This window comes from Eumetopias jubatus, unplaced genomic scaffold, assembly GCF_037043125.1.
Source record: "Eumetopias jubatus isolate StellerSeaLion01/CBP00866 unplaced genomic scaffold, mEumJub1_p1.0 scaffold_3, whole genome shotgun sequence".
In the NCBI taxonomy this organism is placed as follows: Eukaryota; Metazoa; Chordata; class Mammalia; order Carnivora; family Otariidae; genus Eumetopias; species Eumetopias jubatus.
The window spans coordinates 128,056,899-128,081,346 of NW_028274809.1; the positions used below are offsets into that span (position 1 = coordinate 128,056,899).

Genomic DNA, 24,448 nt, shown 5'->3' on the forward strand with positions numbered 1-24,448 from the left:
CTTTATTCTTTACTGGTCTATTGCAATTGTCCCCTAACTTTTTTTTACTTACCTATTGTATAAAAAAAATTTCATAAAACTATATACCACCTAATATTGTATGTCAACTACACTTTAATATAAAAAACTGCCCTGTACATGTTTAAGTGTACAACTAAATTTTGTCATAAGTTCAAACATTTTTAAAAGATATAATATCCCACATGTTCCAAATATTGATCTTTTATTTATTTTTTTTTTTTAAGATTTTATTTATTTATTTGACAGAGAGAGACACAGCGAGAGGGAACACAAGCAGGGGGAGTGGGAGAGGGAGAAGCAGACTTCCCGCCAAGCAGGGAGCCCGATGCAGGGCTCTATCCCAGGACCCTGGGATCATGACCTGAGCCGAAGGCAGACGCTTAACGACTGAGCCACCCGGGTGCCCCCAAATATTGATCTTTTAAAGTAAAATTGTTGTGTCACTGTTCCATGAAAGGGAGATAGATGCTAAGTGACTTCAAAGGCCAAAGAAGCCATGAGACTGAAGAAAAAGGCCAACAAGTCCAGCTTGATGAGAAATGGCTTATTGAGGAAACTTCTAGAGTGTCCTGAGCAGCGGCAAGAGGAGTAGTTCTCCTGCAACCCTACAGCCCCTTAAGACCTGTTTTTATAGCCCTAGAGGCTGGGAGTACTTGGTGAGGGACCACCCAGGAGGAGAATGTTTAAGAATAGGTGTGTGTGTGTCATAGTCATATCTCCAGTGCAGATCAAGAATGTTATGCCCCAGTGGTTAAACAAAAGGAAAGAATGTGGGTGGGGGGCTGTGCTCAGGAAGGTTTCAGGTCACAGAATGGTCATCCTGGGGGATTTTCTCCAAGATGGTTAGTCTGGTTCACACAGTCACTTTTCAGATGGATTCAATAGAATCAAATATATCCAATAGAATAGTGATTTGATTACTGTCATCACCCATTTTAAAATACACGAATACTAAAGGGCGCCTGGGTGGCTCAGTTGGTTAAAATATACAAATCATCTTTTTTCAAATAGACATTTTATGTAAAATTTCTCTTTTTGAACTCCTATTTCCACTTGATTCCCTCTCCAAAATTTATCTAAGATATCTTATTCTTGAAAGTCTTTTATTGCTCACTATATTATACTAATCTGCAAAAAGTACATACATTTATGAATTAAAGTTTTAATTTTTTAAATTCATAAGACCATAAAATTGTAAATATTTAGCACTTTTATTCTGGAATAAATTATTATTATAAATGACATCAGCTTACAATCATACAAAAACATAGATATATTATGAACTTTGGAAAATAATTATTAAACACAAAAAATAAAATGCTATTGGAAATTCATCTCTGAATGAGATGAATGGTTAATATATCCACATATGAATATCGCTAGGACAATACAAGTATCAATGTTACAGCTCCTCCTAGCTTTCTTTTTTGTAGATACGTTGAAAAATCTTGTTCACGTAAATCAATGGGATATTGAGGTTTTATTATAGTAGTGTTATAATTTCTTGTACCACTTCTTTTTTTTTTATTATTTATTTGATAGAGAGAGACACAGTGAGAGAGGGAACACAAGTAGGGGGAGCGGGGGAGGGAGAAGCAGGCTTCCCGCAGAGCAGGGAGCCCAACGCGGGGCTCAATCCCAGGACCTGGGACCAAGACCTGAGCCACCCAGGCGCCCTTTTTGTACCACTTCTTAAGTCGTACGCTAAAAATCACTCAGTGACCTATAATCAAAAATTATTTTTAATTCTCTCTCCATTGTCAGCTCAATTAGATCCAACTTCACTCTTTGAAAGTGAGTTGGGAAATCATGTGATTTGTGAAAGGACTTTTTTTAAAATCTAGTCATTGAGGACATCGGCTTTTCAACATCTCTGTCAGTATTTTGACTTGTCCCTTATTCGAGGCTCCTACCCTCTCAACAGATCTTTTTTTTTTTAAATCTTTTTTTTTAATTTTATTTATTTATTCATGAGAGACAGAGAGAGGGGGAGAGAGAGAGAGAGAGGCAGAGGGAGAAGCAGGCTCCCAAGGAGCAGGGAGCCCGATGCGGGACTCGATCCCAGGACTCTGGGATCATGACCTGAGCCGAAGGCAGACGCTTAACCATCTGAGCCACCCAGGCGCCCCCTCTCAACAGATCTTACACCCCAGGCAATACACTATAGAGAGCCTCCTCCACAACATTTTTTGTTTTAAATAGGAAAAGGGCAATGGGAAAACAATAGGAGAAAGATAACCTGTGTTTCCCTCATAGGTTCAGTGTTAGCCAGATAGATTTTAAGAAGTTGAGAATCTGGGGACACCTGGGTGGCTCGGTGGGTTAAGCATCTGCCTTCAACTCAGGTCATGATCCCAGGGTCCTGGGATGGAGCCCTGCGCCTGAGCCCTGCATCATGCTCCCTGCTCAGCAGGGAGTTTGCTTCTCCCTCTCCCTACCCCCGCTTTTGCTCTCTCTCAAATAAATAAATAAAATTAAAAAAAAAAAGTTGAGGATCTGGACATTTATTCTGTTAAATTATATGTACCTAACTTATCTCTTGGAAAGTTACTGCATTGCCCATTTAGAAGAGGCTATTCTGTTGTGTTTCTCTGTCAGTCCTTCCATGAATGTCTGATTATTTCTTATATCTCATACTTCTCCATGCCTTTAGTGAGGAAATAGCATCACCAAGACATTGTGGTGGGAACAGAGGGGAGCGTGTCAGACGTCTCGCTGCCTCTGCCGCTCCCTACATCCTCACCCCATGTGCCACCACAGCCGTTAGCAGTCAGAGATGATCTCGCACACAGTCTTTGTAGAACCCAAGCTTCCTCCATCTTGTGGTTCGGCTTTCCTTCCAGGTCTTAGAATTCTCTCCATTCAGCTGGCAGATGGGAAATGAACATACACCATCACGTATGAATGTAAACCTGAAATTACTTTTGAACCATTCCATCTTGAATATATTTGTTATATCCCAAATCATTGAACATGTATATGGAATTATTAAAGTAATGGGGACTTGTAACTTTACATTGTACTAAACCCCTTTAATTAAGCTGCAAGCACCAGTCGGGTAGAAATGACGACCTCATGAACACTGAAAAGGGCATGTCTATCCAGCCTTCCGCAACGTTTTCATCAATTCTTAACAGAAAATATAACCTGCAGCAAAATTCGTATCTTTCATATTCAAAAAAGAAAGTATTTATAATACTTGTTCTAACAGATGTGTTTGATGATTTGAGATGAGCGAAGATATCACTAAACAAGTACTTTTTTAGGTTGCACAATATTCGCTGCCTTACAATGGGAAAAAAAAGGTAAAACTGATTTGACAGCCCTATACATGTTTCTGACAACATATACATGTCTGATACACATGAGTGCACAGCAACCCGATTTTTCTTCAACAGGATCATCAAATAATCTGTGTTAAGCACACGTTTGGATGAGGTGGCTTACAAGGGGTCTCTATTGCATTTGTTTTATATGCTTCCTGAGTGCCTCATTTCGTAAGTGAGAAGAGCAGACCTCAGGGTATGAGGCCAGCATGAACTCTTTCTCCCTTCACTTCTTTTGGATGGTAAGCAGGTGGCTCAAAATAATTCAGTGGTTAGTTAAGAAAATCACGAAGTTCCCTAAGATTTGAGATCAAGATGCTCTCATATTCTTGTTTATGACCTATATGATGTCCTAAAAATTACATTTATTTGATTTTCAGAAAACAAAACTGAATTGGGGTAGTTAGTGTCTGTTGATTAGATTTCATAGTATATTAAATAATTTGGAGAAGCAGGCAGGGACAGACCAGATGATATAGGAAAGTTGACTAAGGAAAGAAAACAAAAGCCACAAACCTCAAACACAGATGAAAGTACATCCATGATATAGGAAAACATCGGGGGCTGTGATGAAAAACAAACTTCAAGAGTTTTTATGGGGCGCCTGGGTGGCTCAGTTGGTTGAGCGACTGCCTTCGGCTCAGGTCATGATCCCGGAGTCCCGGGATGGAGTCCCACATCGGGCTCCCTGCTCAGCAGGGAGTCTGCTTCTCCCTCTGACCCTCTTCCCTCTTGTACTCTCTCTCTCTCTCATTCTCTCTCTCTCAAATAGATAAATAAAATCTTTTAAAATAAAAGTTATTATGGTAGGTGCTGAAACTTATGGAACATAATGTAACTAGTAAAAGTATAAATAAAATACAGTCAGTTTTATAGTATCAGGTCATATTTCAGACCTGGGCTTGAGGCCCAGATTTTTATAGAAACATGCCATAAACTCAATATTTAACCAACTATAAATGATATTTCTTTACATTTCTGAAATACGTAAAATTGATTAAACCCCTCATCATTTGCCTTGAAGTGGTATCCTAATGGGTCATTCTGCCTCCAGTCCCAGAACCTTCTACCACGGCCTCCATGTACTGCCCAGCGTGTGTTGTAAAGTCGTACTGGAATACCCTCCACTGAGTGTGGAGGCTTTCTCATTGCCCACGAGCCGGGGAGAGTAAAGGAGATTGTGGTGTAAGCTAAGGGTGCCCATGGCAATCACAAAACTTACCTGATTGCCAGTGTTTTATCTCAATAGTTCATCATTTACATTTTATTTTCCATCCTGTCTATGAATTTATTACAAAAAATTCTCAGTTACTTACCAGAAATAAAACTGATGCTCAAGAGGGGTGCCAAATGATATTCTGTGACACACCTCAGTACACATTTTTTTAAATGAGAGATGTCAGTCTATAAGCTAAATTCAAAATAGAGCAGCCTAAAGACCTTCCCTAACCCCTCTAGCATGAAGGACTCCTTTCTGTGAGGGGAGTGTGATCTTTTAGGATGGGGTATAACCCGAGTCTAGAGTTTCCCAAGGGTGAAAATTAGACTACCACAGAAGAGAAACCAGTTATCCTATTTCGTTTTTTAGGGACTTAATTCAGTCTAAAGTCAGGGATGACTTTAGAGATGTCTGGTGGGCCCCACCATTAAGATAGTAAACATGAGACATCTGAGGGCCAAACTAGAAAGCTTTTTCCAGTTCAGCCAAGGAGTCGGAGATGCCCACCCCTTGTAAGATTTCTTGTAGCCTTCCCCATATATATTATCTCTGTCCACTTCTCTTAGTGATTTATTCAACAAACAAATGTGTACAGAGCACATATACACCAGGCACTGTTTTAGGCACTGTGTTTTGAGAAGTAAATGCGACAGACAAGGTCCTGTTCTCATAATACTCACCTCAGAGGGAGAGGACAGAGAAAAAAGAACAAAAAGAATAAATAAGTTCCATGCCCAGAATTAAAATAAAGTGATACAATAGAAGAGACAGAGATTAGCTTTGGTAATTCTACACACTAGATGCCAGGAAAGGCACTTCTCAAGAGGGGATATAAAAAATGTTTAAGTAAAATATTTTAGGAGAGTTTTATTGCATATGCAATTTTGAAGGGAATGAGAAGGGAGAGAAGGTGTGGTTTGTTATAAAAAAAGAAGAGGATTCTAGGGTCTAGTGGATTTCCTGGCAGGGAATTATGACCAGTTTAGAGCATTATCTTTTATCAACCCGTCATTAAGGATTTCAAAGCTTAAATATAACAAAGTTTACTGTAAAGTAATTAGGAAGATTTTTTTATAAAGTTGTAAGTAGTTATGTATATAAATAATTTTCCTTCCCACAGCCCCTTTGGTAAAGGCTGTACACTTACGCAGATGATACTGCCCTTGCTCAAAATAGCTTTGTACCTTTGGATCTGTCTTTTGGAATTTGCTTCCTGAACTGTTTACTAGCTACTTGCAAAATAATTTTCATTTAGTTTTATTCTCTCTCTCTCCTCTTACTCCTTGCCTCCAGGCTTTACTGAGTTCCTCTGATTATCTCGGTTTCCTTATTTTCTTGCTCCTAAGGGCGCCTGAGGCCCCTCGTGGCCCCAGCTGGAGGGAGAACTGAGTGAGTTTGTCTATCACTCTGGACCCATCGGGAGTGAAAAACCACATAGCAACTTAAACAGGGCAAGTGTAATATGAATAATTATAACATAAATTATACCAGGAGATTAGAGTAACAGGGAATGGTTAGTAGGAAACAAAAAGAACTCTAAGGTATAGGAAGAGCATTGGAAAGGAGCAGCCTTGACCCGCAGAGCTGTCACTGAACCCCAGGAAGAGGCCCCGCCAGGCCTCACTGGGGAAGGCTGAGCTGTAGCTCACTGAAGGGTGGAGAAGGCACATCTGGTGCTCTGCTGGAGGTACTTGCTGGAGCTCTGTCCTCTAGAACTTTCCAGAAATCTACCCTCTAGGGAGTCTTTGAAAATGTTCATGGGCGGGGTTCTCACCAGAGGACCTCTGCTACAAAACTGCCTGGGGCAGAGGGAAGTTCTAGAAAAACCTTCGAGTCACTGGGTGCTGTTGTCCATCACACACTGCAGGGGCCGGGCCCTGGAGGAGCCCCAGGTTCTGCAGGAAGCTGTTGAGTGAGCCCACCAGCACCAGGAAGGAAGACCCCTTCCTCCAGCCGGCAGTGTCTCTTCAGAGTCTTTTCCGGACAAAGCTTAACGTCAGGCTAGTTAGCAAAGCAAAACTAAAGGGTACAGATTCATTTTCACAGAACAAGCAATTAAGGGTGAACTTGGGCCTGGAAAAGAATCAAGTGAGAACCCGTTAAGCTGGTGAGACCGTCTTACACGGAGCACTTCAGGAGTCAGAGTAACTCCTATGTGTTTGTGAACTACTGGCCTACTAGAAGTAAAATAACGGGGAGGAGTACTTGACCAAAAATGCATCACATCATTCCCAAAGAGAAAAATAAGTAAACATGTGAGTGAGGTGCGTGTGCTAGTGCGTGTGCGTGCGTGTGTGTGTCTGTCTGTCTGTCTCTTTTTCTCCATCCTCCTGGCACAACGGCTTTCCTAGAAGGGTACCAACACAGCTTTCATGAAAAGATCTCTCCTTTTTTCTGAGATGAGACTCATTGTACTGTTTGGGTTTTCAAATGACCTTAATAGTTTTATTTTTTAGTGAAATAATGGTCATGTGGAAGATTGTTTTTGTTGTTTTGGCTGTTTTATTTGTCTCAGAATGTTCCCGACTTGACAAAAAAGTTATCGATCTTGTATCCGTACTCTTTCCATTAAAAACAAATTATGCTGGTCTATGAAATGCAAGTCTGGAGAACATTGCACCAAACTAAGAATTTATTGATATAAATTGTGGCAAGTCACTATAACCCTTTTGTGAAATGTATAGTTTTACATTTAGAAGTCAAAACAACAGTTGTCACTTTATGCTCAACAATAAAGACATATAAACTTATAAACAGGACTTAAATAATCCCTAAGGCCATGAACTTAAGGTCCATTGTCTCTGCTTAGACTAACCAGTAATAGTATTATTATCACTGTTTTTCAGATGATGAAAATCAGATGGAGTTAAGTAATTTTTCCAAGCTCCTATAACTGCTACATAGCAGAGCCAAGATTTCAATAGGAGTCTGACTGGCTCCAAAACGTTTCAGGATTTAAATAGATGTCTGACTGCCTCCAAAAACTTTCTAGCATCTAGGGAAAGACAAAAACTGAATTAAGGAGTTAGAAAATGGAATTTTCAAAATACACAAGACTAAAGGATCCTATTTTTTTCCTAGAGAAAAGAAATGTAAAAAGGAAATTCATAACTTGTTTACAAAGCTTAAGGAATATCAAGCATGGAAAATTCAACCAGTTTTTATTTCACCAAAGCAAATATAAATGTAGTAGATCATATAGAGTATAGTAATGCAAGTAGAAGTGCGTTTTGTATTGTGAATATACATTGGTGTATCAGGAGGGACTGCATTGGTCGCAGATTTGACTGCAGTGCCTTTATCAAATAGGGACTTAACCTGTATCATGTAACAGGAAGTGCAGATATGGCGGTTACTGGGCTTGTCTCACTAACTCAGTATTCGGGCCAGCCTCGCTGCCATTCCCTTGGCCTTCCTCTTATGGTTATACAGCTGCTGCTATGGTTCTGCCATTACATCTCCACCCAAGAAAGAAGGAAAAAGGAGTGTGCCAGCTACGAATACCTCATTTTACCAGCTGATCCATCCCCAACTGACTCTGGTTTTGTTCTCGTTAGCCAGTTTTGGGTCAAATGTCCTCACTCCTAGTTTCAAGGGAATTTGAGAAAGCAAGGAATACCTTTGCTATGATTGACTTAGACTATGGATCAGCCACCTTGGCCCCAGGACCAAATTCAGGCCACCCCTGTTGTTATAAATAAAGTTTTATTGGAACACAGCCACACCCATTCATTTATGCATTGTCTCTGACTGCTTTCACTCTATTATGGCAAAGATGAGTAGTTGTGATAGGGACCATGTTGCCTTTAAAGTCTAAAAATATTTGCTATTTGTCCTTTTACCAAAAATATTTGCTACCCCTGCCTTAGACCAATCTTGATCCACTGCCTGGTGTTGACCACATGGACACTGGGGCTAACTGGGCTTCCGTTAAGCTAGAAAGAAGGAAGAAAAGGAATGCTGGAAAAGAACCAACAGCATATGTCAGGTTACCTTGTCCAACTAATTATATACAAGACCAAAAAACTGTATTTTCTGTTTTAAGTCACAGGGTCACTTTGGACATGCAATTTTTCTGCTACTTCATTTCTTCATGAGTCAACTAAGAAAATTTAGAAAGGTAGAAATTTCACAAATACTGTATACAGAATCAAATAATTGTTGTGATCTATCATTAATTCAGGAAGATAACCCCTAATTTACTGACTTTTATACAGCACTGTCTAAAATATTGTCAGACTGAGTCTTAGACACACATTTTACTGATTGACACTTCCCTTTGAACTTTATTTTAGGTTCTTGCATACACTGAAGGACTTCATGGAAAATGGATGTTCAGCGAGATACGAGCTGTGTTTTCAAGACGTTATCTTCTACAAAACACTGCTTTGGAAGTATTTATGGCAAACCGAAGTAAGGCCCCTTAAATATTTGGAGAGGAAATGTACTCATATTTGCATGTTATTTATTTACATGGTGTGATACAGTCTTTATTTTTCCCTGCTGTATTTCTCTCTTTGATATGCCCTCACTAAAACAAAAATAAAAATAAAAATTAATTTGCTTGAGAATGTTAATCCTAGATTTCTCATGGATAAAGTTACACAGAAAGCTGATTTTCCATGAAGATTCATTACCTTTACAAATGAATCATGATAGGCACTTGAAAATGATTTCCAAAATGGATGGTTAGTACTCCTGTGGTTTTCTAAATCATGTTTTTTCTTCTTACCACAGCCTCGGTTATGTTTAATTTCCCTGATCAAGCAACGGTAAAAAAAGTTGTCTATAGCTTGCCTCGGGTTGGAGTAGGGACCAGCTATGGTTTACCACAAGCCAGGTAATTGTATCATATTACACATTATCTATGGTTTGTTAACATATTTTAATCTCAATATGACAGAAATATAAATAAGGTTATACCGTTATAATTATTTTGAGAACCAAGGAATTTTCTTTCTCTGCAAGCCATTTGTAGGGAAAGAGGTTATGGAAACAGCTGTTTTAAAAATGACAGAATAGTTTGTGTATAGTTTTCTTTAACACATATATAAATGAGGAAGTAAAAAAGTTGATTGCATATCATAGCTAGCACATAATTAAGACATTTTTGCTTAAGATCTTACAAAAAACATGCCAAAAGCTTCATGATATTTGTGATTAATTGTTCTTTAGTCACATATAAGTTGTTTTTGTAAATGCCATGTATAGATGCTTCTTCATGAAAATGATAAAACCCTTCGAATTTATTGAGATTAGTAGTCGTGAATGATGATGTGGTTTTAACCATTTCCTAAATCTTTCATCCTATTATTTTAAAAATATCATTTGAAATCTTATTGTATTGAAAGATACTGCTCTAATAGATAACAGATTCAGTAATATGTGTATCACTAAATTTAGTTGGTCAGTTTTTGGCTCCAAGTAACTGAATCACCTGTCTAAAAGTGGCTTAAACAAAAGGGTGTTTTGCTGTTTGAGTCTTATTTTATAAAAGGTCTGGAGTTAAGGAATTGCCAGTACTGGCTCAGAGGTTCAGTGATGTCAGGACCCTCAGTTGACCTCAGGTTCACAAAATCACTACTAGTGCTCCAGACACCACAGTTTCACCAACTGCATTAGGTGGGAAAAAGACACAAAGTATTTCTCATCAAGCTTCTGTGTTTTAGGAAAGAATATATTTGTCAGCTGCCTCCCGCAGTCTTTATCTCAGGTCCCTTCAGCCTGAATGGGGTCACCTTCCTGTCCTTAAAACAATCACTGCCAAAGCAGAGTGAGTTGACTGGCTTAGACCTATCATCCTCTGGGTAAGACTCAGGGTAAACTATACCTCTGAACTCCTTGCCACCTCCTACTTGAACAAAATAGGTTTCCTGGTGGCAAGAAAGAAAGAAACCAGCTTTGGATAGACAAACAACAGTAACTTCTGCATGGTCCACTGTGTCCGTGGGAATTACTGCAGAGCCCTGCATGGAGAGAAAGAAAAACTAATCTTTGTCCATCTTCCCTTAAATAGGCCACCGACATTTAAAAGACAGGGGCTGCGTCTTATTTATCTTTTCATCTACATCACCTAGCACAGTGCCTAATTGCCGAGGTGCTTTTTAGGTGCTACTCAGCTGGAGTTACCTTGCATCTCAGTGCATCAGCTCTTGTATTAAGCTTACAGTGTAAGACCAGTTCACTGACATGTATGTACATGCTCAGGCTGTTTCCTAGTAGAATGACAAGATTAAATTAAGACATTAGTGGATAATGAAGAAGTACTTCTGTAGAATACAGGTCAAAGGAAAAATGTATTTAATCTATCAAAAAAAAAAAAAAAAGAAAATGAGGTTAGTTTTGCAAGACTTGCTCTTACCGAATCAGAGATGACTCATGTAATCACTGCTTCCTTTCCCAAGTGCTTACAAACTGTTTAATCGTCAGTGCAAGAATTTTTCCAGGAATTGACATTAAGAACTGACAAATAGGTTTCACTTTTTCCTTTTTTAAAAATGATCTTCTGCCTCCTGACATCTTTCTCAATGATCATGATTCTTCAGAGATTACCAATAGGGGTTTCTCAACGATGTGTGTAAGTTCCTTCAGTGCTTTTGGGACTTGTCTGGACCTGGGTGCATTTAAAACAACCAGAAGCTCTTGTACTCTCTCCCTTATCTCTTAAGAGTATTATTTCCCTTTTAAGCACCTTTGGTCTCCCTTTGGCTGTTGGAAGATTATCCTTCTTGATAGAAAAACTGGAAACAAAATAGATGTTTAATAGTTTGGGGTTTGCTTGCTCCAAACAGCCATTCTATCTTAAAGCCCCCTGGTCCTTTGTCCCCCACCAAAGGGTCAACTCATTCTTAGTTTCCTAATGATATTCTCAGAAGTCCAGTTTTATGTATTTCCTGTGATATATAGCCTTGGAAGCAGCAGATGGGGGTAGGAGAAACACTGAATCTAGGTTTAGACCTGCCACTTACTGGCTGGGTAAGAGTAACAGAGCCTGGTACTTAGTAGGAACTCAATACATATTAGTGGAAAGAATGAAGAACACTGGGCAAGAGGAATGACACTTCCATCTGCTGTAAAATGGAGACAGTATCTCCGAAAAGAGATGTTTTATGAATGTCTTGAGATCATAAAGTGAAGACATTTTGTAAACTATAAACACATACATACCTAGTATGCAAATATATGCAACACGTACACACAGATATAGATAAGTAGGGAGGTGCATAGGAGGGTAGGTAAAGAGATCTATGCACCTGCTCCCAGAAACACATGTGTATGTGGTAGGTAAGGTCCTGTTATATTTAGAGAATTGTCAAAGAGAAGGGACAATGTCTGGATCCTACCAGTGGAAACCTTCCAGCACCAAGGGCTTCATTCTCTGCTTTGTTTTCTTGACATTGAGTTTTATCAGTTTAAGCAGAGTTTATCAAACTCTAGGGAACTTACTCTAAGCTAAATCCATAAGATTTATAAACAAAAAAAAATTTACCAAATTCCAGACTGCTGGAATAATTAACTTCACGTATCATTTAAGCCACTTCTTGGGCAAGCCCACCAAAGAGATCACATTACAAATCAGATTGTTGCTTTGTCCTTTTAGAACGAAAGGAATATATCCATTAAGCCAGCATAGCCTAGTGAATGCCTTTTTAATTAATTAGTATCCATAGCTCTCATTTACTAAGAACATCCCCTGTGCCAGGGACTATACTTTGTTTTGGTTCATAAGCATTATTTCCTTGATTGATTGATTGATTGATTGATTGATTGATTTTTGGCTTACAAACAAATAAAAACTAATTTCTTGAGATTCTGGAGGCTAGGAAGTCTAAGATCAAGATGCCAGCAAATTTGGGGTCTGACTACAACCTGCTTCCTGATTCACAGATAGGCATTTTCTCCCTGTGTCCTCTCATGGCAAAATGGAGCTCCCTGCCCTTAATTCTTAAAAGAACCACATTCCTAAAACAATGTGACTCTTATCCCATTTTACAGAGAAGAAAATTTTGATTTAGATAAGTAACTTATCTTTCCCAAGATCATAGCTCACTCTCAATTTCTATCCTGTGTCATCTGTCACAGTTTCCCACATTGGTCACAAGATCAACACCTTGCCCCTGCACAGTGATGGAAAAGTACTTGCAAAAACATGCCCATATTCTAGATTCCATGTTGATTATCAGTGTTTGGTTAATGTATTTTTTTATTCAGATAGTACGATCAATTAATTTTGGATTTAATCAGATTCTTTGCTTACTAAGGATACACCTGGTTATATCCATAGGGTTGGTGATTTTAAATGGTCACCTTTTGTTGTGGTACTTAATAGTTTTTATTCTCAGAGGGCAATTTTGTCTTCACCTTAACTCCTACTTCTAAAAACAACCTACTATAGTCCAAATACATACCAACCATCCTCATTCTATTATCTAAAGTTGTTATGGGTTATTTTAGAAAGCCCTGTTGATTTACTGTTCCCCATTTTTTCTTCTTCGTGTGATTGAATTATTTAATTTTTTATCATCACCTCTCTCTTCAGCCATTTTTTTCTTTTAGGGTGACCAGTAATTCAAGTCATGTAGTATGTACTTACCAAGACCCAATATATAATAAGCACTGCTAAATGCTAAGCATGTAACAGTAAGTAAAACAAGGTTCCTGCTCTCAATGAGTTTTAGTGGGAAAGACGGAGCAGTAAACAGGAAAAAATTATCCTTTCCCTGGACCTGCTTATAATCGGCTTTTCTCAATTCATTTCCCATGGCCACATTTTTCTTCACCATCGCATACTCTAAGAGTGATTTAGTAACTTTCTCCCATGATTTCCATTATTTATACTTAGTAGGATTTGTTTGATTTTTGATCTGGGAGTGTTTTTGATGGTCAGAATTATTTCCAGATCAGCAATTTTCTTCTTAAATTGTTTAGGTTCAAAATGTCAACAAAGGAATTCAAAACTTTATTATATACATTGCTTTAAGCAGACTTATCTGAGCATGCCACAGGTAAAGATTTTAGTCAGAATAGTGAAAATATGATTATAATGGTAATACTGTGCAAATTAGACCAGGCATATGATTATAATAGTAGCACAATGAAAATTGGACTAAGCATAGTTTATTAATTCCTTGATAATTCAGAGACTAGCATGTTGCCATGACAATGTCAGGGTCAGGGCTAAAGTTTATAACATAAAATAGCTGGGAAGATTTTGAATCTTGGTACCAGTATGGATCAAAATCTGGAAGCACTGTGAAAATCATATTACAAATTAATTGAGGAATGTACTGAATTTTAGAATTGTACTTGAACATTTTTTTATTTTATTAGGTTATGTTAATCACCATATATTACATCATTAGTTTTTGATGTAGCATTCCATGAATTGAAGTATGAAACATCTATACCATTTACCATTGCACTGAAGTGAATCATTAGACTCATATGGTTCCTTTGGAGTCAGTACAAGTCAAATATATGTTGCTAGGAAAGTTCTTCAAAAATGTCAATATTTTAAACATTGAGTTACACCTAATTATTCTGAAACTCTTAATTCACATTTGAATTTGAGATAACAAGTTCCTTTCCATCCTTCCTCCCTCCCTCCTTTTCCTCAACTAAACATATTTTAGCCCCTACTATGTACAAGAACAGTACCTACTAAGATTCCATGTGAATAGAAAAATTTGAAATGACAAGGAGTAGTCTTAAGTTTTCAGTTCCCAAACTGAGTGTCAAAGAACCCTGGGATGCCACAGTGAACTCACAGGTTGCTGCAAGGCAATTCATCCTTTTAGGGAAACAGAGCAACATCTGCCAACACACAGACTATTGTTCAAGTTAGTTCTACGTTTCAACGTTAGATAGCACTGCATTCTTTTCAGCGACGTCTTAGCTTTGTGGAACTAGTTTTGGGCAGTTGCTATGATAAGAAACAAGAGCTGCATGAAACTCAGTATGGAATAGGAGATGTAGATGGTGGGGTCAGATGTGACTTCCGAGGCTTAAGAAGCTCAGCCATGTCCAGTAGGTGCACACATCCCTTTAGTAAGTAATCGTGGTTATTTAAGAATGAAGTAAAAATACTGTTTTTCTTTCAATTTAGGAGTATTTTCAGACAGCTACTAAGTTGTTAAGACTTAAGTGTTATTTAGCTCTAACTAAATAAACAGAACTGTTAGGTATTTCTTTTGGCCTAGGGACGACATGAAAAATTCCTGACACACTAAGGGTAGCATGTATTGAAAAAGTTTAGGAACCTTTGTCTTAGGTAATGATCATTCCAGAAACTCAGTAGCTTTATCATACTTTTAAAATACAGCTCACTTCCATTATTTCTTAGATAAACAATGAACGTCAAAAGGTCCTGATTTTATTCCCTTAAGCTATTCCCGTGTCCCTTCTTCTGAATTCATATGTTTTCAAATTCCCAGCTTGTTTTTTTATATCATGAGAGGGATATGTGTGGTGTGGGTAGAGGCTGTACACAGATGCACACTCTGTGGGGGCAGGGGTGGAAGGGTCAGTGGCCGCCATTATTATATGAAGTTTCAGTCAAATGCTTGCAAGATGGTACCTGACTACCTAAACCTACTTAGCTTATTAGCATGGAAAAGATTTGCTCTATTGTTTTAAAGCTACTTTACTTATCTTGAGTGTAGTTTTATCTTTATTGTTCTTGTTGACTTGTAAAATACCCATTTGCAGCCATATTATACAAATAGGTGTTTTCATATTGGTTTATCCTGAGTCACTAAATGTATCTTTTCTATAGTAGAATTTTCGAAGATTGCTAATATCTACAATTAAAACGTATTTTAAATTTCCCTAAGGATAAACCAAAAGTTATTTCAAATGGATTGATATTAAACCAATGTATTAGTTAATACTGATTTTTAAAAGTCAGCAGGGGCACCTGGGTGGCTCAGTCGTTAAGCGTCTGCCTTTGACTCAGGTCATGATCCCAGGGTCCTGGGATCGAGCCCCGCATCAGGCTCCCTGCTCTGCGGGAAGACTGCTTCTCCCTCTCCCACTCCCCCTGCTTGTGTTCCCTCTCTCGCTGTGTCTCTGTCAAATAAATAAATAAATAAAATCTTTAAAAAAAAATAAAAATGAAAGTCAGGAGTTAAAAGAGACTACATTTGTTACCGTTTGCTTAATTGCTAGGAGGATATCACTGGCCACTCCTCGGCAGCTTTATAAATCTTCCAACATGACTCAGCGTTGGCAAAGAAGGGAAATTTCAAACTTCGAATATTTGATGTTCCTTAACACTATAGCGGGTAAGACATCTCATTCTTTAATTTCATAATATGTTTGTGTTCATCAGAATCATTGGTAATATGACTTGATGGAATACATTTTTTCCTTGGAATTCAAATACAATGTTAGAATAAATATTGAAGCACTCACGTTAAATGTTATCAGAAACTCTACAAGCTGGTACTGAGGTTTTAGATGCATTTGTTGTTGAAGAGGCTTTTCCTTGCTCTCCTTTTGCCATTTCCTTTGCTGACAGCTTTGTCTGAAGGTTTATTAGAGTCAACAAACCATTGCCAGAAAGTGTCTGGAAATAATAATGGGAAAATGTAATTTCCCTACTTTGTCATTCTCAGCAATAGCAGCTAGACAGGAGAATAACAACAGGATTCTGCCTAGCACAGATGTCACCTGGATTATGGCATGATTGGGTTACAGGATCTTTTTTTTTTTTCTTAAAATCTTCAAATAAAAATATAAAATCAGATTGGATTTCTAAATGATGAGTAACTGCCATCAGCCTCAGCGGTACCATGCTTGTAAATTAGAAGAAGGCAGTGGCTTTGTTTTTCTGCTAAATCCGGGGCTGTCAGTGGTTAAGCATGTTTATGAGATTTAAGTACCTCTTTCTTTTTTCCTAAATTAAGCTCCAGAAGCCCTTATTCATGTTGAATTACAAAAAGTTTACTTCTATATATATCAGGCTCTACAAAAACTTTTTGGAATCAGATGAATTGAAGTAACTACATAAACACACATGCTTCCTTTTGGTTATTGTACTATTATGAATAAAGGCCCAGAACCGTGAATTTAGAGTCATGTTCTCTGAATCATTGCTTTAAAGGATAACTGTGTAATAGCACTCTTTAAATTGATCATATATGTGTGAATATGGATGCTTTAGGGATTATACATATTAAATATGGATAATACAGATATGTATTCAATAGGCAAAGGAACACAATTTGTGAACAAAAAGGGATAAAAGAGTTGTTGGAAATGGTTTTGCACTTTAATCATTTAAAGCATATTGTAATGTTAATGCCTTTGCTAATAGGATACTAGAGGTCCACCCAAAGGATTATGACATAAATTTTAGTATATATTTTATACGCATGTCTCCATTATATACATATATCTTCACGTATATGAAGAGATACACACTTCAAGATAGACACACTCGTGACATATTTCATACATATATATATCAGTGTACGTGATGTTTATATCTTAAAGAAACCTATTTACTCCCTCAAAGACACAGGAAATGGGTTATACTGTTTAATTAGCACATACTATTTACATGTATAGATAGAGTGGACTTAATGTAAATGTAAAAACTTCATTAGCATATTCAGCTAACAGCACGATGTAGCAGAAAGAAACTTCAGTGCCAGAGAGAAGAAAGATAGAATCTCAGATGTGCCAACTTTGTCCTAGAGCATAGGCAGAATTTCAAGTTTTAACCCTATCTTGGACTTTAATCTTTCAGTAACCATATTTAATATGTTCACATCTGTTGTGTAATAAGTGATATGTTTGGTCTTCTGTCATCTCATTTTATACTATTGTTTTTAAAATGTTTTCTTGTTTTTTTGTATTCTTTGGTTTTTCTTTAGCCTCACACATTTTTGCCCACTTTGTTAGTGATTTAGAATGTAGGCATCTTGTTATTAATGTTCCTAGAGATATGTTTAAATTTTTAAAAACCCTCTAAAATATATTTCTCTTATTTTTGAACTCAAAAATGAATCAGCGTTGAACTCTCAACTTTAACTCAATTTACTCCTCATTCATTGCCTATCTCTGTCAATATGATTTACTACTTAGAATCCATATTCTTATTAAACTCTTATTTTTTGGAGTCCATACATTTTGCATATTATGAAGGATTTCACACCCTATTTAAATTTTCTTCTTGTTAGTGCAGTATATTACTTTCAGCTACATGGATCTTTACCTGATTTTTAGAATAATGTTTGTTCTCTTTCCAGTCTTCTGCAGTATTTTTCCATATACAGTGTGTTAAGCTTTTGAGTTATCCTTGAGAAATCTATCAATGCTCATTGTCTACCATATGTCATAGATGGGCATATGATTTCTTCCTTGGCTGTGCTAGCTACTTGGAGCTGTTGTATGTAAAACTGGAAGAATAGGGGCTAAACCTCACTCACAACTCAGTTTCCATTCGAGCTGGCATTCATATTAAGCTGTCCTGCTATTCTAAGATGGGATCCTTGCTGTCTTTCTGGTTGGAATATGGTCTAGTTCATTTTTTAAAGGACTCTTCTAGTCTCCATCCTTTCCCACTACATTTTACTGATGTCAGATGTACTTCCCACAGTATGGTACAGTACCACCTATAACCATTGCCCACTACACACCTGTTGCTTTCTGGGAGGTTCTTTCTCTGTCAAACTTGGAAAGATTGCAGTCTGGATAGAGATAACATTGTGATCCCTTCTGAAAGCTACACCTGAGCGATACAGACACGTGTGTGTGTGTGTGTGTGTGTGTGTGTGTGTGTTTCTGTTTGAGACAGTCTTTGGGTTTCTAAGCCAGAGCATGCAGGTCATAAGGGATATTTAAGTGCCATTCTACTCTCTTTTGAATCATTGGGGTCTGTTTTACTTGATGACATAAAGAGTATAGAGGCCACTGGCTCTTTTTTAAAAGAATTTATTAGGCTTCTTCTTTACAGTGATTGTAACTAAACATTAAAGCCTGTCTGTTGTAGACAGTGGGATAAAAAGAAGTATAAAATTGGAACTAGGAACGCAGAGCACTTACAACTGGATGGGTAAATGAAATATACATAAATAAGAGAGCATTTTTAAGAGCTGATATTAAGTGCTGAATAAGAGCTGTAAATAATGAATGCTGTGAGAGCTAAGTAGAGTGGAGGAATTTTAAATATGTCTTTGGGGAGGAAAAAAAGAGCAGAGCTTTACAAATTTCTGCCAGTCGGATATGTGATGTGTTCAGTGGACATGAGTATCATATCTTGGCTGGAACAGAGAATAAGAGGAGATAATATTGGAGCCATCAGTAAAAGCCAGATTACAAAGAGCCTGATCTTAGACTCTTAGGAGTCAGTATAATTTTGGAGTAGAAGGGGATGCAATCTGGAATTTTAGGAAAATTAAACTGGTAACTATGGATGGCCTGAATCAGAAATGAGATAGCCTAAAGTTGGGGAGAACTGTTGATAGGAAAGTTTGACATGTCTCCAGATATGAAGTCAACTTGTTCAGTTCTTTAGTAAATAGTTCTGAGCACACATGCCGGTGCTGACACTGCAGAGAAGACTAAGGTATGGTTTCTTCCTTTGAAGAGATCATGGTGTAGTCAGCAAAACGCCCATGCACACCAGCAATTCCAGGAGAAAGCGATCATTGTTAGAATGGGAGAATATACAAAGTCACAGGTCTAGACGGCATTACTTACAACTAAGAGATCAGAAAAAGCTTCTCATAGGTAACACTTAAATTGGAAATTGTAATATGAGAAAGAATTCACTAGAAAGTAAACAGAGGGCATTCCAAGAGAAAAGAAGACGTGGGGTGAAGAGCTAGATTAGAGTAGTGGCAGCAGGTTTGGCAAAAAGAGAATGGGAGTGGGGGAGAGAGAGAGGGAGAGAGAGAAGTGCATGACTCCGTATATCATGTCATTATACAAAAAGTAGAAATTACTGTGATGTGAACACTGTGTGTTCAGTGGTTAACAAGTGTGGCCCCCTGACCGGCAGTGTCAGTATCACCTGGGGGCTTGTTGGAGACGTATATCCTCAGACTCCTCTTCAAACCTTCTGAATCAGGAACCCGGGGAGTGGGGCCCAGCAATCTGCTCTTTGGCAAGCCTTCTAAGTGGTTTTATGCATATGCGGTTTGAGCACCATTGCCCTAGCCGTTTAAGACCTAATTATCAAAATATTGTTTGCATATAAAGACATTTAGAACATACAGAGGGTATGCAGTTACATTCCATTAACAGTCCTAAAAGTTTACGAAAGTGGGAGATGAGGATAAGCCAGTCTTCTAAGCCAAGACTTAAGGGAAGTCTTGTATAGAAGGTGGGCTTTGAATTAGCTCTTCAAGGATTTTATCTACATTAATGATGATCCAGGCAACATGAACCTTTATACAGAAATAGAAGGACAGTTGAAAATAGTTACAAATGTAAATATCCTGAGGTACCCTCCCTGGATATATTCCTGCTCATTCTACCCTGGCCATCATTCTGAAGTTTTAAGTAGGAGTGCCATCTTGTATTGAGTACCAGCCTTGAAGGTTTAGGTGATGGTTTATAGAGAAGCTTCACTAAAGAGAAACTGAACTCCAAGGTAATGCAGCAAAGGCCTCAGCAGGTCCCACAGGGAGCCAGGAGCTAGGATAACCCTTCAGAGTCATCTTGCCTTGAAGCAAGGGGGCCAGGCCTCATTACCTCCTCCACACTGCTGTCACTGGATGCAGGCTCCTGGGAAGGAGACAGACCTTCCTTGGGCGAGGGGCTTTCTTCTGATGATGGCAACTCCTGGGGAGGAACTTAACTGAGTACGACCCACCACGATACTGCAACATGGCCACCAACCCAGCATCCAGGATACTCGTGGTTCCCAGAATCACCTGGAAGGCTTGCTCCCACACGGGTCGTTGGGCCCCATCCCCACAAGTTCTGACTCAGTAGGTTGAAGGTGGGGCTCAAGAATTTGCATTTCTAACAAATCCCCAGGTGATGCTGATGCCACTGGTCTAGGGTCTGCACTTTGAGAACCACTGTACTACATCTGTATTCTTTAAAAGACATACCTAAAGATAATCGTATTAATCTTCTGTAGCGCTCATGCCTTCTATGGCACTGTCTGGATCACACTTTTTGGCACTTATGGTAATGTGGCCTTAGCATTTTATGTCTGTATTTCATCTGTCTAATGAGATTATGAGATTGCTACAGAAAAAAAATAAAAATAAAAAAGGTTTTGCCAAGTAAATATGCCTCAAATTGAACTGATTGAATACTTAGGCTTTGCAAGCGTTTTATTTGATTGTGTGATCTGTTATGTGAATTTACTGGAATTGCTAGATGAGAGAATCTTTAAATTTCCTGGATTAAAGAGAAGGGTTACAGAATGGGAATCTAGAAAGATGAAACAATCTTTCTTGGCTTCACATTTTTAAAAATACAGGCTAATGTGACTTAGTAAATCTACATTTTCTGTAAAGAAAAAACATTTGGTTCCGGTATTACACTCTCAGACTTACCTCTTTTCTCCAGAATATTATTTTAACATGAAATACAAAGTACATTTATGCCCCATTTCTTGTTCTCCATTTTTTTGAGGTCTGTCATACTCGGCCAATGTTGCTGTTCTCCTTTCTAGATGCTTTTAAAAATGAAACTCTGTATAAAGCATATAGCAGCAGTGTCTTAGTATTAATTCATTGTTAGATTTTTTTAGACCCTCACGTGATATATGTGTATATAAATAATTGCATATAAATAAACACACATTTTATTATATATAGGTGAGTTTTGTTAAAAATACTTTACGTAGTAAAAGAAGTTTATCAAAAATTCAGAAAACATACTGTTTCTAAAAGGCACCTAAAAGCCCACACGTGTTTTCATGGCCTTCAGTTTGTTCTACTTACAAATTTAATAAATACTCAATATAGAAAATTGGAAATATGGGAAAGAGTAATTAAAAAATTAACTCACTCATAAGCCTAGCAGTGTATACATCCCATTTAACAATGTTAGTGGTTTTCCTCCTTTTTCTTTTTCCATGTGTGCTGTCTCATTGGGAACCTGCTACACATACAAGTTCAGATTCTTCTTTTTTTATTTCATTAAATATTCTTGGAAGACATGATTTTTAAAACTGCATGAAAGTCTAGCTCAGGACTCTGGTATAATTTATGTAACTATTTTTGAAACCCATGCTTTTTTTATTTTCAAAGAACTTAAGTTTTGGAAGATTTATGTAGAAGAATTTTTTTCTTTTCCTTCTTTTTTTTTTTACTTGTAGAAGAATTTTAATGATGCTTAGAGTTCAAATAAAAATATGGCTTCAACCTCTAATTCCTGGCATTGACCCGATTTCTGTTCATTGTGTTCTGAAAGATACAACCTATGCCTCATTTTATACCTTATTAGATACTACCATGAACAAGACATTAAAATCTGGCATTCTTGCATTTAAAAAATAGAGTGCTTGCTAACATAGCTTTGTATAAATGATTCCATTAGGTCTAAGAATTTTTTTTAAGGTATTTGAGTTGTGTTTCATATGATCAGCTAATGAATTCAGCACAACTTCCCCAACCCCAACCTTTTTCTCCTGTTTAGCATTTTCCACTTTTTTACTCTGTGATGTACAAGCCCTCCCTGGTTAATTATGTATATATTTAGCTACTGCATGTGTTGGGCTTATTATTGTCATCTAATTAGATGTAACCTGAACTGCTTGCTTCTAGAAAAATCATTAAAAATTCTTTCCTAATGACCTAGAGATGACAAAATGTCTGTAAAGTGTGAAGAAGCAGACAAGCACAGGAACATCGCTCTTAAAGAGTGTTAATCCAGATGCTGCAATCATCTAATTAAACAATATTTTGCTGTCATTAACATTTTCACCAAGGAATTGCAGTTATAATTTCTTTGTCAGCTGTCTCTAGATCACTTTACCTTCAAAACTAAAGTGCCATATAAAAACATTAAATTGGATGGTTTAATTAAAAAGTTTTTTTTTTAATGAAGAAACATATCCAGTGTTTCTGAGATCTCATTTACTGTGCTTCACTTTTATTGTTCGAGTAGATTAGTGTCATAGGCTTGCAATATTTAATATTCATCTTCTAAGATAAAACCTTATAAGCATAGTTAGTAAAAAAAAAAAAAATCACTTACCACTTCTGGAAAAGGAAAGAACCCTATCAATTATAGCACAAGGTTATTTACTAAACTTCAATTATCCTAAAAAAAATACACAAAACATAAAAAACAAAAAACAGAACAGTTGATAAATAGGTACCTCCAAGTAACAGGTATTACTTTGGAAATTCTTCACTTTGTTTGCTAATTTAGTAAACAGTCACTTTTTTTGTTCGTTTCACAAAGATGTTCAGTAAAATAATTAAGTAATAATGCTAATTCATGAGTGAAAAATCCCGAAGTCCCATTTATTCTTTTTCATCCATGTGATTTTTAAATACATTCTGCATTTTTAATTTAAATTAAAAAAATTATATTGACTATCCATAGAGTAAAGCTTTTATGTGAAAATTTTTTATTTAAATAGCTTTGACTATATGTAAGCACACTGATTTATAAAATTTCTTTTAGAATTTAAATGGTGCTATCAGCTTTAGTAATTTAAAAACTGCTAAATTTTTGTTAGAATTTATTTTGAAGGAACCTTCCATAGATTATTGAAAGTGAATTACAAAAAATGTAGGACAGAGCAATTGTCATAAGCTCTAACTGTGGTCATCAATCAATTTTGTGTGTGTGTTTTAAAGATGAAGGTTTCTTTCTCTGCATGTTTTCCAGAAATACCTATATTAGAAAGTCATTCCTATTAAAAAGCTGGTGTCTTCAAATATGGTCTCTATTTTTATGCTGTTTGTATTTACATGATACATTTAAGTACTAAGTCAATATAAACGGGCTTTGTATATATTTTATTTTGACAGTTTTTTCCTTAGTATGTATGGAATAAAACCTTATCAGAAAATTTAAAAACAATTATGGTATCTAATTTTATTTATATAAGTAATATATGTTACAGAAATAACAGCAACATTATTCTATAAAAAAGCACTTATTTACTTGAAGACCTATTTTTCATTGAAACCTACAGATTTTTTAAGTAGAATGGTAACCCAGAAAATGACAGGACCCTAAAAACGCTTTGGGTCCAGTTTGAATCCCAGAAATAGCTCTGCCTAGCCAATCTTCACTTTCCGTATATACACATATATAGGAAAATACTGAGAGTCGCCAAGTGTCTTAGACTGACATATACGTGAGCTATCAGTAATACATTTCAAATTTTAGAATTTTACACTTCGTACTCTACAGTGAGTCTACTTTAGCAGAACGTTCTCATGCACGAGACGTTAATAAAGTTTCCGAATTTGTGTTTATTCTTACCAGTCTGATTCTTCACAGTCGACTTATAAACATAAAACAGGCGCATTCATTGGCTGAGCCATCTAGCCGCAGACATTTTCTTCTAGCTTAACATGCATGTTCACAGTGTCATTCTCCCTCATCTGTACTGCTCTGCCCTTACATAGTCCTCATCTGCCAGAGACTGTCCTGCAATTTTCCTTTTTCACTTGACTATTTGTTTACCTAAAATTTGGTTCATCTTATCCCACTTTCATCACCTCTCTATTCTTTCCTTCAACAAACATTTATTGGCAGACAGTATGTTTGAGATTAAAAATGAAGCAAAACCCTAGATTCTACATTCACGTGTTTACAGAGTGATGGAGAAGCAGACAAGTAAACAACGATGTGTATTAGCGGCAACCCGCGTCCTCTGAGTGCTGGCATGGGAGAACAAAGGGGAACCTAACCTGCCTCTCACCTCATTCTAGGGACTGCAAAGTGGAAG

At 37.2% G+C, this 24,448-nt stretch overlaps 1 protein-coding gene across 8 annotated transcripts in view; it reads left to right on the forward strand.

Moving 5' to 3' along the window:
- The window catches only part of NBEA (neurobeachin), a 685,632-nt gene that overhangs the window by 556,628 nt on the left and 104,556 nt on the right, over positions 1 to 24,448 (forward strand). For all 8 annotated transcript variants that reach the window (XM_088021800.1, XM_088021804.1, XM_088021803.1 and 5 more), the window contains 3 exons: positions 8,862 to 8,979; positions 9,304 to 9,406; positions 15,733 to 15,848. In XM_088021800.1, the coding sequence (XP_087877926.1) occupies positions 8,862 to 8,979; positions 9,304 to 9,406; positions 15,733 to 15,848 (337 nt within the window). Of the gene's footprint in view, positions 1 to 8,861; positions 8,980 to 9,303; positions 9,407 to 15,732; positions 15,849 to 24,448 lie in introns of those variants that run through there.